Below are 13,642 nucleotides of genomic sequence, written 5' to 3'. Positions count from 1 at the left end.
TGAAACTGTTTTCCTGAATGCCACAGTTTCTGTGTGTTCACTTTCTTTAACTCCATTTCTGCTTTTTAGTTTTTTTGAGCTAAAATCTCAAAATATTCAAAGCAACTAATGAGTTAAATAATCTTAATTCTACTTTATGATTTTCCTTGGTCTTCAGATAAAAAAGGAATACACTGAATAAAGTTTTAAATGTCTGATTAATTTTATATACGTATATATAATAGCAGTATACCTTGTATGTGCTTATATATTTCAAAAATGTTTTGCATTGTTACAGAGTTAATTTTCTTTTTACAAAAATATACTTTGTAATTAAGTTGCATCAAATCTGAACTTCAGCTATTAATAATTAAGAATACCTCAAAAAAAAAAGTTAAAAGAAGCACCAGGCATAGTAGTGCATGCCTGTAGTTCCAGCACTTTGAAGACAGAGGCAGGTGGATCTCTATGAGTTTGAGACCAGCCTGGTCTACATAGTGAGACCTGTTTGAAAAAATAAAACAGCCAGGCAGTGGTGGTGCATGCCTTTATCCCAGCACTCAGGAGGCAGAGGTAGGCAGATCTCTGAGTTGGAGGCCAGCCTGGTCTACAAGAGCTAGTTCCAGGACAGCTAGGACTGTTATACAGAGAAATCCTCACTCAAAAAAAACAAAACCAAAGCCAAACAAAACAAAAAAACCAAAGGCAAAGAATTGTCCTGTCCACTACCACAGATAACCATTGAAGAACAGAAAGCCTGCCTCTGAGTATCCAGGAGTGTACTGATCTTATTAATCTGTGTATCACCACATGGCTGTGGCTTACCTGCTAATGTTCTGTCCGGTATCTGTCATATGGCTTCTCCCTGACTCCACCTCCTTTTCTCTCAGCACTCAGCTTAGTTTTTCCTGCCTGTGCAGGCCCAATGTAGTTTCTTTATTTATAACCAGTGGTAATCACAGCATCCAGAGGGAAATCCCACATCACTGTGTTGGCCGCTGGTTCTTTTCCTTGTGCTTGTTTATTCTGACCTGGCATGACCTTGGATATTTTTTCTTAGTGTTGAGACTGTATTTTATGTTTTTATCTTACATTTTCCTCCTTAGTAAACTGCATTTTTAGTATTACTTATTTGAAGTTGGCATTTGAAATAAGATCTGTTGCTATTTCTCTACTGTGTTTTGTTTTCTGTTGCAATTTTACTCAACTGTGTGTTCTGGAGATTGACTGAAGCTTGAGTCTTATATATGTTAAGTACGTGTTCTACCACCATGTTCTTACCTTGCTTACTTGTTTTTATTATCATTCAAATTATTCTCAAAGCTAGATATGTATGAATCATGGATATTGTAATGAAGATATTATATATTTGTTGAATTTTTTTTTTAAACCATAGGACTTACCAGATAGTATTCAAGTAGGTGGCAGGATATCACCTCAGACAGTTTGGGATTATGTGGAAAAAATAAAAGCCTCAGGAACCAAGGTATGTAAACTTTTTTTAAATACCAGTATGTGAAATGCTTAAGAATCAAACTACTTAATGTTTTATACAAGGGTCCAGTGTTTCTTAGGAGAAGGGAGCTAATACAAGTTTGAATTGTTATAATGTGCATTACAGAATGGAGGTAAAGGGCCCTGGAGGTGATAGACAGCTCAATTGGTAAAATGACATCTATGCAAGTCTAAGGACCTGTGTGTAATTCCCAGTTCACATAACAGTCTAGAGTGCGGTGGTGCACATTGATGATGTCAGCACTGGAGAGACAGGTGCAGACTTGTGATGCTTGGGCAGATGCCAAGCTAATTAAAGCTCAGGGCCCAGCAAGATTGTTTCTTAGAACAGTAAGGACAGCTTCCTAGAAATGACCCTTTGGTTGACCTGATCCACACATGTGAATATGCATACTGAAGTAAATCCCTTTGTTCAAAGCGGTGCAGCATTCCCTTTTAGTCTCTGTCCTCTGGAATATGTCCTCCATAGCTCTGTCAGCACTGTGGAAGGAAATGTATTAGAGTCGTTGTTGATTTACCCTGTTTTAGTCTGGCTGCAGGCGAGCTTCGCACTCTCTGTCCAGGGGTTCAGATGCTGCAGAAGCCAGTCCTCCTTTACCAGTTAGGGTGCTTGAGGCTTCGGGCTCTGGTCTTGTAGGATCATTTGGGAACCAGGCTGCTTCTGTCCATTTATTGATTCCAAGAGTGCTTGCCTTCATTAGGCAAAATTGTTCAAAGCTCATGTCAGCAACTGGTGGGGATAAGTGAGGGCTATTTGTCAAGGGTTTTTGTTTGGTTGGTTTTTTTGTTTCATGTTTTTCAAGACAGGGTTCCTCTGTGTAGTTTTGGAGCCTATCGTGGAACTCTCTGTAGACCAGACTGGCCTCGAACTCACAGAGATCTGTCTGCCTGTGCTTCCTGAGTGCTGGGATTAAAGGCGTGCGCCACCACCGGTTCTTAAAGGCAAACCTGAGATATTAGTCATCACTTAATTTTTTTCTTTAGTTTACTTGGCACAAACGTAGTCAAACAGCTATATGTAACTGCAAAGGAAACTGGCAAACGTGGTCTCTACTGGGTGCTCAAGTGCCAGCCAAAAATTAAGGTTTGTTAGTAACAGCAAGAGGAGACTATAAACTAGGAGGTAATCAGTAGCCCCCATCATGGTAATATTTCTCTTCTTCTGGGTTCTCTATATAATTTCTCTAGTTTCTTAAACTCAGAGAATGGTAATGCACACGAATAATTTAAGTAATTTCTTTGTAGAAGTTTCTTGTTTTTCTTTAAAGTGGACCAAAATGGAGAGTCTTAAACACTGAAGGCTCCCCCCTCCCCCATGTAGATTTTTAAATTAAATTGATTTTGGTGTTTCAGTACTTTGAGGCAGGTAAAAGGCTACTAAGCTTGGGAGGTAGAGACAGACAGAATTGTATTGTTTGCTTATACACATGCACACATTGTGTGTGTGTGTGTGTGTGTGTGTGTGTGAGAAGGAGAGAGAGAGAGAGAGAGAGAGAGAGAGAGAGAGAGAGAGAGAGAGAGAGAGAGAGAGAGAGAAAGCATGGGGAGTTTAAACACAAGAATACTTAGCTTATATGTAATGTGATGTTTCTAAGACATTTTGGATATCCCTTATCCAAACTGCTTATGATCGATCGGAAATGCTTTAGATTTTGAACTTCTGAATTTTGTTAGCATATATGTAAGATGGTACCTTTGGAATAGAGGTTCAAGTATAAATGTGAAATGCATTTATGGGTTACATAAACCTTACAAGCATAGACTGAAGGTAATTTCATACCATATTTTTACGATACCCATGTTTTGATTGCATCTTATCACACGTCGACAGGTATGGAGTTTTCTAAATGTTGGCCTTCCAAATTTCAGAGTTGAGAGCATTGATATCGAATCTTCAGATTGGAGTTGTAAGAACTATATCTAATGTCTAGGAGGCAGACCATAGCTTAGCTCACTAATATATTTCTTTTTTTGTGTCATTAGGCATTGTAGTGAAGCAGGCCTTTGCCATTTTTAACTGAAAACCTTTAGGAAGAACCCTCCATTACTAAAATAATACAAAATTATGACTATCTTTATTTATAATAAATCCAAGAACCCCAGAAATGGGCAGCAAACTTACTGAGTTAGCCAATCGCCTTAAAAGCTTAGAGTTTGTGTGTATGTGTCTTCAGAGTGTTGTCAAAACCAAGTCCTCTTTATTCCTATGCCCAGGCTCTGTAGACTGGATACCAGGTTTGCGTGTTTGTGTGTATCTAAGTCCTCAATTATCACTTTTTTCCACTCTCTGAGGTTTTAGTTTTAAGGTATATGATGAAAAAATTTTTTCCATTCTGCTCTCTCTGTCCATCAAGGATGTGAGTCGTCCAGCTTTCAGACTGTGTGCTACCCACGCGCTAACTATCTCTATCATTAGATAACTTTTATTTTATATAATAGCCTCAAAACCTAAAATTAGTGGGCTGGGGAGATGGCTCAGAGGTTAAGAGCATTGCCTGCTCTTCCAAAGGTCCTGAGTTCAATTCCCAGCAACCACATGGTGGCTCACAACCATCTGTAATGAGGTCTGGTGCCCTTTTCTGGCCTGCAGGCGTACACACAGACAGAATATTGTATACATAATAAAAAAACAAATAAATAAATAAATTTTAGAAACATAAAATTAGTGATACTAACAATTTTAATACATTATATATTTCCATTAATGTATGCCTTTCTGTGTCTAATTTATTAGCTTTATCACTGGGGTCATAGGTACATGCAGGGAATGAATATTTATATAATGTTCAGTGCTATCTGTGATTTCAGACATTTGCTGGGGTCTTGGATATATCTCCCACAATAGGACCAACTTCTGTGGGTAGTAGTGTTGGGCACTATTATTTCAGTGTGCCCAGAATACAGGCTGCTCTCTAGAGGTTATATCTTTGGAAATCAGGAATTGTGCAGATACCAAAAGACTTGGGTTTCAACATTGTCTTTGCCACTGATAATTTGTATGACCTTGGATATTTTCATTATGTCCAAGTGCCTTGGGCCTTTCTCCCCTGCATCCCTACCTTATTCATACTAGGCAAATGTTCTTCTGGAGAGCTATTTGCATAGACCATATTTTATCATAAATGAGCATCTCCTAAATTGCCCAGACTCACTTTGAACTTATTGGGTAGCCCAGGCAGGAATTAAACTTCTGATTCTTCTGCTTCTCAGTCCCCAAGTGCCTGGGAGTATAGGTGTGTATGCCGCTATCCCGCACAGACCTCAATTTGTTACGGGAGGCCTTCAAATAGTACAGAATCCTCAATGAACCAGGAAGGGTATTTTCTTAGAAGTTGTTTCCTTTTAGTATTCTAGTTTCTATTTAACTTGACTGCTATTTGATTACCTTCATAAAACTCCAAATTAGATTAGCACTAATTAATAAACTGTATTTGAAATCAAGCTACATTTTAGATTATTATTTTAAGCAATTGTTTGTTATTCTCTTGAATAGGAAATCTGTGTGGTTCGCTTCACACCAGTAACTGAAGAAGATCAAATTTCTTATACTTTGCTGTTTGCGTACTTCAGTAGCAGAAAGCGTTATGGCGTAGCTGCTAACAACATGAAGCAGGTTAAAGATATGTACCTTATTCCTTTGGGTGCTGCAGATAAAATTCCACACCCTCTTGTGCCTTTTGATGGACCTGGTAGGTACATGTTTTGGTAATAGAATAAGACTGAAATAAAGTGGGAGGGGTCAGTCCAAATAAAAAAGAATGGCTGCTTTCTGTCTTAGGATTCAGACCCATTAGAGACGGCGTGACAGGGCTAGCCACCATTCAGTAGCTTGGAATGGACTGTTTGTGAAATGTACCCTTTTAGGAATTGATTGCAAATGACGGTTGATGTTTGTTTGTTTTCTCCAGGACTCGAGCTGCATAGACCTAATCTGTTGTTGGGCCTTATTATTCGTCAGAAGCTGAAGCGACAGCATAGTGCTAGTGCTGGCCCTAGTCACACAGCTGAGACTCCTGAGACTGTCCCAGTAGCCTTGCCACCTGACAAAAAGGGTAAACTGGACTCATCTCTGGAGGAAAGCGTGGAGGAGGAGAATGACTTTTTCAATTCCTTCACAACTGTGCTGCACAAGCAGAGAAACAAGCTCCCTCAGCCGATGCCGGAAGACCTGCCCACAACCACCGAACCTCTGTTGGAAGTCAATAAGCCAGAGCCACCAAAACCCTTGCGGTTCCTTCCTGGGGTCCTAATAGGTTGGGAAAATCAACCCTCTACTTTGGAATTAGCAAATAAGCCTCTTCCTGTGGATGATATACTCCAAAGCCTTTTGGGCACCACTGGTCAAGTGTATGAGCAGGCTCAGCCAGCTGGAGAACAAAGCACTCTCAAAGAAATTCCTTTTATAAATGATCAAACCAACCCAAAAGTAGAGAAAATAGATAAAGTGGAGGTAGCTGAAGGTGAAGCCAAGGAGATAAAAGTTAAAGCAGATAATATTTCAGAATCTATAGGTAAAAATTCAGGAGTAGAAGACACTTCATTAGTGGGCTGCCCTTCCATTTCCCCAGGGCCTTTGGCGAGTCTTAGTCTGAGAGGGAAACCACCAGATGTTTCTACAGAAGCATTCTTAACAAATTTATCAATTCCATCAAAACATGAGGAAACTGCGGAAAACAAAGACAGAACATTAAAAAGACAGCTGCTCCAAGATCAAGAGAGTAGTTTGCAAGATACTCGGACTTCAAGTCATTCTCCATGCAGGCCTAGTACAGGAAAGGGAAGCGTAGATGGGAATGTGAGTTGCAGTGAAAATGTTGTTGCTAACACAAGGTCCCCCCAGTTTATCAATCTGAAAAGGGATCCTAGGCAAGCAGCAGGACGAAATCAGCAGACACCCTCAGAAAGCAAAGATGCAGAGAGCTGCCGAAATGGAGACAAGCATGCTCTTCCTGGTCCATCGCACAGCAAAGAGCTCTTAGCAGAACCAGTCAGTGGGGAGGGAAAACTGTCTTCCGTAGAGAGGAACTCATGTGTAGAGCAGAATGATGATTCTGAGACTACTCAAAACCCATCCTCGGCGGAAAACGTAAATTCTTCACAGACAGAACAAGCCAGTCCTCTACAGGAGGATATTTTAACACAAAATATTGAAACCGTTCACCCATTTAGAAGAGGATCAACTACAGCATCATCTCATTTTGAAGCTGGAAATACATGCCAGTCAGAATTTCCTTCTAAAAGTGTCAACTTTACTTCTAGGAGTACCAGCCCCAGGGCAAGTGCAAACTTTTCACCTGTGAGGCCACAGCAGCCTAATCTCCAGCATCTCAAGTCTAGTTCTCCTGGGTTCCCATTTCCAGGCCCTCCAAACTTCCCTTCCCAAAGTGTGTTTGGATTTCCACCACATTTGCCACCTCCGTTACTTTCCCCTCCAGGCTTTGGTTTTCCTCAAAACCCTATGGTTCCTTGGCCACCTGTTCATCTCCCAGGCCAACCTCAACGTATGATGGGGCCGCTTTCACAAGCATCAAGGTATATGGGCCCACAAAATTTTTATCAGGTCAAAGACATTCGGAGACCAGAAAGGCGCCATAGTGACCCTTGGGGTAGGCAAGACCAACAGCAACTAGACAGGCCATTCAATAGGGGCAAAGGGGACCGCCAGAGATTTTACAGTGATTCGCACCACTTGAAAAGAGAGCGTCATGACAAGGAATGGGAGCAAGACTCTGAAAGGCACAGACACAGAGACAGAAGCCAAGAAAAAGACAGAGACAGGAAAAACAAAGAGGAAGGACATAAGGAACGGGCACGGGCATCACATAGTGATCGAGCTACAGATGCGAAAGCAGGCAGAGAGAGTAAGAATGCAGACAAGAAACTGGACCATGAAAAGGAGAAGGAACGAGAGAAGAATAAGCATAGAGAAGGGGAGAAGGACAGAGAGAGGTACCATAAAGACAGGGACCACACTGACAGAGCAAAAAGCAAAAGGTGAAATTTGCAGGCTGCTTCAACATCCCATTTAAAAAACTATTAGAAGTTGTGTATCTTTAAAAGATCGCCTGGTAGGACTGTTCCACCTTTTAAATCTTTCCTCTTGGTGGTCTACAGAGCAGTCAGCTGCTGGAGCAGGTCTGCACAGTGCCCACCATCCACCATCCTACTTCCAGGAATTTAATATTTTTGAAAGTTTTACAATGCTGTATATTCAAAGATTGTTTTATTAATATGCAATAAAGGCTTAGAAATTTTAGTTTTATTCCTTAATTGGTAAATATGGTTAACTATGAAATATATTTACTGCCTCTAGTGAATGTCGTTTATATAATGACTAATTTGAAAGTAACCTGTGCTCTGTACATTTGTTTTCAATTGCACTGTTTTTAAAGAAAATGTAGAGGAGCAACAAAAAAAGCCAAGCGACTTCATAGTCAGACCATACTAATCATCTAGTTGGGCAATTTTTGACCATGAATCAGAAGCCCAAGGAGTCCACTTAATGGCTTTAATCTGCACTCATTGAAGGCGTTTCTTACCATGTCCTGCATTTTATGGTAGGCCATATTCCTTTCCCTTCTGGCTCTTCAGAAACTTGAATACTTAAGCTTGTACATGATCTTGTGTTTTGCTATCCTTTTTACTGTACAATGTAAATATTTTAAGGGATATTTTGATTCTAAATATGATAAAAGAATTTCTCACCTGCTCTGTGTGTGTGATTTGAAATTCAGTAGTGAGTGAGGTTCCTCAAAGCTGCTTTCCCGGGAGACATTCCTAGTTCTTCTACCCCGGAAGGACGTGTAGACACAATGTCAGACATGACCAACAGGAAATGGTTGGTTTGCAGTCGATGTACCACTTCTAAAGAGACTAGAACGAGACCTGCCAGCAGGGAGCTTTGCAGTTATCCACTTAGTTGCTATTATGATTCTGAACACTTATATATGATCAAACTTTGTTATATGGGACTCAGTAATCATTGTAAAACTGCAGAACTTTTAAGTGAAATGTATTTTGAAAATTTTTTTGTAAAATGATTTGTTTGTAGGGCAACTGTAAAATTGAATATACCAGTTTGACTTGAAATAGAAAATACATGAGACTGTTGTTCTTTCGTATTTAAACTTACCTACACCCTGAAATACAGCCTGTGCTGATGTTTAAAACTTATAAACCATTAGCTGCCAGACGATGCTAAAACACTTGAGACCCAATCAAGAGCTATCAGTGTTCTTGCCTACTTGTACCCATGAATAAGAATGCCAGGAACTCCACAAAATTAAGAAAATTGTACCTAAAGGGGCATTACCAGGTTTTTGAAACTGGATTAACCTTGCTATTCTCTCTAGAGAAAATTAAGAGTCAAACATTTTGTCTGAATTGCAAGGATTACAATAGATTTCTTTCATCTTTGCCTCTAAAGTTTATCATCATCATGAAAGTTCTAAAGTGAAGGGTTTTCACTTAAATAAAGTATTTTTAACTTTGGTCTACTTGTTTTGGAAGTTAACTTGCAAGGGAAAAGAAAGGTCTTACACAAGACCAATCCTAAAGCTAATCATTGTTTACATGATTGTGAAGTCATGGGTTACTTACTCCACATGTGTCAGGAAATCTGCTTTTCTTCATGTGTGTGGTTTGTGGGTTCACCTGACACCTGACTTGTTTTCTAAGGTACACGTAAAAAGAAGGGATTTTTGAATGGAAAAAGATAGCTGCATTGAGCCCTAGATGCCAGTCTTGTATTGAATGTTCATGGTTCATGCTATCTTTGACCAGCCTTGATAGGTGAACAGCTGATTAAGAATTTAAGAATCTGGAACCTGGGAAATTGTCTAAGGTTAGACTGCTATAATCAGAGTTGGAGTCCCAGGTAAGCTTTGCTTTCCTTTACAGTCTGTTCAATAGTTGTGCTCTAAAAATGGAGAGAGGGAAGCAAAAGCATTTATAGCCTTTCTGTTCGTTCCATCAGCATTCTTGAACCCCTTTTCAGCAATGTAACTCAAACAGGAATAGCAAGACAACTGTATGCCCACACATCTGTTCACACAGATTGGCTAGATTATGTTAGCCACGTGCCCGAACTCACTCACCAGTGCTCATTTGTCCCTGCTGTGAATGTGGCTACCTCGGTGTGGCTACAACCGCTCATTGCAGTTCTGCAGATGAAAATGTCACACGCATATAAGGGAGGTAGCCATAGGGTGTGCCCCTATTGGGGAATCTAGGTATATTAGGATACTCTAGAGGTACAGAACTTAAAGAATAGTATATATTAGAATAGTTTACAGGCTGTGATCCAGCTAGTCCAACATTGTCTGTTTACCAGTGGTCGATTGAAGAATCCAGTAGTTGTTCAATCCACAAGACTAGGTAAGTCTGTTGGTCTTCTGAGCTGTCAGAATTGCCAGGGAAGTGAGTTCTAATGACAAATGAAGGAATGGACTTTTCAACGAGCAAGCAAGCAAAGAGTGTGGTACAGGTTAAAGATTTCTGAAGCACTATTAATAAAAGCTCAGAGACAGATACTGGGGTTCAAGATGAAGACCACAGAAGCCAAGCAGCCAGCCACTGGCTTTTACCTCGACCTCAGTCCGAAATGGCGATCCTGCCTCTGGCAATCTCAGAATGAGACTGTGAGAGCTGTTTCCTCCTGTTTTATAATCCTCTCTAGGTCTGGGATTAAAGGTATGCAGCACCCAATTTCTATGGCAAATTAGTGTGGCTACTGGGATTAAAAGTGTATGTTACCACTACCTGGTCTGTAAAGATTGAACAGTGGGGTCGTTTTTCTCAGATCTTCAGGCAACCTTTATTAAAGTACAAATGAAATGCTACTACACAACTCGAAAGATCCAGAATAAAAGTAGGCCTTCCCACTTTAAATTATTTAAAAGAATATCCCTCACAGGTGTATGTACGTAGCCACTTTTAATTTCAGATGTAGTCAGGTTGACAATCAAGAATAGCCATCATACTAGAATATTCACTTCCTTGCCTTTTCTAGCTTTAAGGTGCACTTTACTTTTTAGCTCCTGATCACATCTCCGTATTTAAAGGCAGAGGAGAGGCCCACTTTGATGCTACCATCTCCGACCTTCTCTTCTGGTGCCCTTACACTTAAAGGTCTGTGTGATGTCATTTGCAGACCAAACATTCCAAGACGGCCTCCTTATCTGAAAGTCAGCTGCATTGGTGTCATCTGTGACCATTTCTCTGCTATGGAACCTGGTGTTTACAGATTCTGGTAGAACTAAGATGTGGATCGACATCTCCGAGGTTGGGGAACCATTCTAGCCAGGCTTACAAATTTTAAGGTAGTTGTCGAATTCTTAGCCTGGAAATACAGAATAAGGTCATTGTAAATACCAACAGTATAGAAGAAAGTGAAGTAATGTAGAATTCTTATTTTTGTTTCATGCTTTCAAAGCATGTTTACATAAGCCTTGCTTACCATCACTTCATAGTTTGTTACATGGAGTACAGTTTTAAAGTGAAGATACTTTCACCAAGCCATTTACTGGGCCATCTCTAGGAAGCATTGAGTTTGTTGATGTTTGTAATGTACCTGCTCTGCAGACGTTTGCATGGCACTTGAAATTCATTACTGAGTGTCATTGTAAGTTTCCAAGCTGGCAGGTCTTGCCACATGGTGGGAGGAGTGACAGTTGAGTGTGAGACTGCAGGTGTGGGGGAGCTAGTTGAGATGGCCAAAGTTGAGTGGTAAAACTTCATTTTTTCTTCCCACATTGCTGTGGATTGGACCTAGGGCCTTGCCCATGCTAGACAACGACTCAGGGTTGCTCTGACCTATATCTCTAGCACTCTTGAGTAATTACTTTAGCGATAGTCCTCTTATTTATAGTATAGCATTTGTGTAGGGCTGTAGCTTGGTTGGTAGATCTTTCTTGTTTTTTAACCTGATATGTACAAACCTGGGGTTCAGACCCTAGTACCAGACAAGGGGTTGCACCCTTGTAATGGTAGCAGTTTGGAGTGGAAGTATGTGGTGAGTTGTAGGCCAGCTGGGGTACATGAGCCTGTCTCACACGTTTCAAAATGGAACGGAAAGTAGCTTCCACACTAAGTGAGAATGTCATTGGTTTTGTAAAAATATTTTTCTTCAGAATTTTCACACAGTATATTTTCTATCCATGCATGACCATCTCCTTCCCAATTCCTCCTTAGCTCTTCCAGCATTCATGTCCTCAAAGCAGAGTGACTCTGGTTCATCAGCCTTCAGTTGCTTATAGCTTCTCTGCCAAGGGTGTATGCTGGAATCTTGACTGGTTTGGTTTTGTGCAGGCAATCACAGCAGCTATGCGTAGATAAGTGCATCAGCCATCCCATGCTCTGAATTCAGTATTTCATACTTCTCCCCATTGGCCAGCTGTTTCTTCCCACCTGCTTTTTCTGCAATGTTCCTTTAACCTTGAGACCAACGCAAACCCATGAGTATAAACGCTATTGAGAAGGCAGTTTGACAGTATGGCTGTTTAATAAAACAAGGTTCCTCCCTAGGACCAGTGACCTTTCTTTGCTTTTGACTTTTTTTTTTTTTTTAACAGTACCAGGCATGAATTCCCTCCTTTGGAGTAAACTTCATATCTAACTAGAATTTGGTTGGTTATCCTCATAAGCACCATGCCTTTACTGAGCCAGTGAGCTTGCTAGGGAGTTCAATATGATATCATGCCTATTCCAGTGCGGGTTCAACCATTGATACCCTTTCTTGCCCAAGAACTTGCTTGCATAACACCATCTGACACTGTAAGCTAGTTAGCAGGGAGAAAGTTTCCTGGATGGTTGAATTTGGTTTCTCTGTTCTGCATCTAACAGGAGTGGTGTCTTCAATATAGAATCTTGCCATCTATTTTTCTTAATCTCCCACATGTTATATTTTTTGCAAAAGAAAAACAACACTGAAATACATCTAGCACTAGATACGGTGGTAGAGTCCTTTTAGTTTGAGGTCAGCCTGGCCTCAGAGTGAATTCCATGCCAAGTCAAGTCTACATAGTGAGATCTTGTCTCAAAAGGAAAAGAGGGGTGGGGGGATCTTTATATAGAGAGTTTAGGAAAGTGGAGGATTCTTCATCCCCTGTGAAGATCCAGTGGATCCTGGGGGTTCTTTCAACACCCTTGGGAAGTGTTTCTCCAAAGAAAGGCCATGCTGTGTTGGGGGAGAACATGCAATCTAATATAGAAGATGCAGTTTTCTTGAACCTTAGAAAGCTTCCACAGAACCGATTCATTACTTCAGGAAATGTGTTTAGGTTTGTGAACCAGCTGCCAAAAAAATAAATCCACTCCCACCCCATGCTGTGTTTCCACTGAGCCAACTCCCCTGTTCCTGAAAATCCTTTATGATGTTGATTTGAATCTGAGTATCTCACATTCTGTACAAGGACTGAGCAAGTGTAAACGCTTTTCTGCAAATGGAGTTGTTTTCTGTGGTTTCTGTTGAACATTTGGGAACCGGTCATCAGTGGTACACACCTTTAGTCCCAGCACTTGGGAGGCAGAGGCAGGTGGATCTCTGTGAGTTCGAGGCCAACCTGGTCTACAGAGCGAGGTACCAAAAGTACACAAAGAAACCCTGTCTCAAAGGAAAGAAAAAGAAAAACATTTGGTAAATTTGTAGACATCCTGTAATTTTCCTAAATCTTACAGTACATTGGAGCTATTTATGCCTCACAGAGTGGTTTTAAGTACTTTCATGAAAGCCCAAAATGTCCTCTTTGAACTGTGGTAATTAAAATACCGAGACCCAAATAAACAAAAATACAGCAATAATAAAAGTTTCCAAACTCTCTAGTATTATAAATCTTAAAAAACAAAAGCTTTCCCTTTGCCTGGTTGGTCTACACAGGCTGGAGTCTAGATTCAGCTTGTGTTCGCTTTTCCTTTCTGTGTCATTTGTTCTCCATTTGCTTGGTGATAATTACTTTTTATTTTTACAAGCTGCTTCTTACTATGACCTCCTCCCTGTGACCCATTTTACGCATAAGTGCTCCAGATCAGTAACAGGTTGCCACTGGCATTCAGTTGTCCTCTGACCTGTATGAGCACATGTGCACATGCGTGTGCATACACACACACACACACACACACACGGGAGGGGGAACTAGCAGGAGGGAGGGAA

At 40.6% G+C, this 13,642-nt stretch overlaps 1 protein-coding gene across 5 annotated transcripts in view; it reads left to right on the top strand.

Moving 5' to 3' along the window:
• The window catches only part of Phf3 (PHD finger protein 3), a 74,421-nt gene extending 65,829 nt beyond the window's left edge, over nucleotides 1-8,592 (top strand). For all 5 annotated transcript variants that reach the window (XM_038342065.1, XM_038342068.1, XM_038342066.1 and 2 more), the window contains 3 exons: nucleotides 1,376-1,465; nucleotides 4,988-5,183; nucleotides 5,403-8,592. In XM_038342065.1, the coding sequence (XP_038197993.1) occupies nucleotides 1,376-1,465; nucleotides 4,988-5,183; nucleotides 5,403-7,492 (2,376 nt within the window). In that variant the 3' untranslated portion in view covers nucleotides 7,493-8,592. The remainder of the gene's footprint in view (nucleotides 1-1,375; nucleotides 1,466-4,987; nucleotides 5,184-5,402) is intronic.
• Nucleotides 8,593-13,642: the final 5,050 nt, after the last annotated feature.

Source organism: Arvicola amphibius, chromosome 9 (assembly GCF_903992535.2).
Source record: "Arvicola amphibius chromosome 9, mArvAmp1.2, whole genome shotgun sequence".
NCBI lineage: Eukaryota > Metazoa > Chordata > Mammalia > Rodentia > Cricetidae > Arvicola > Arvicola amphibius.
This window is presented reverse-complemented; position numbering and strand designations above follow the sequence as displayed.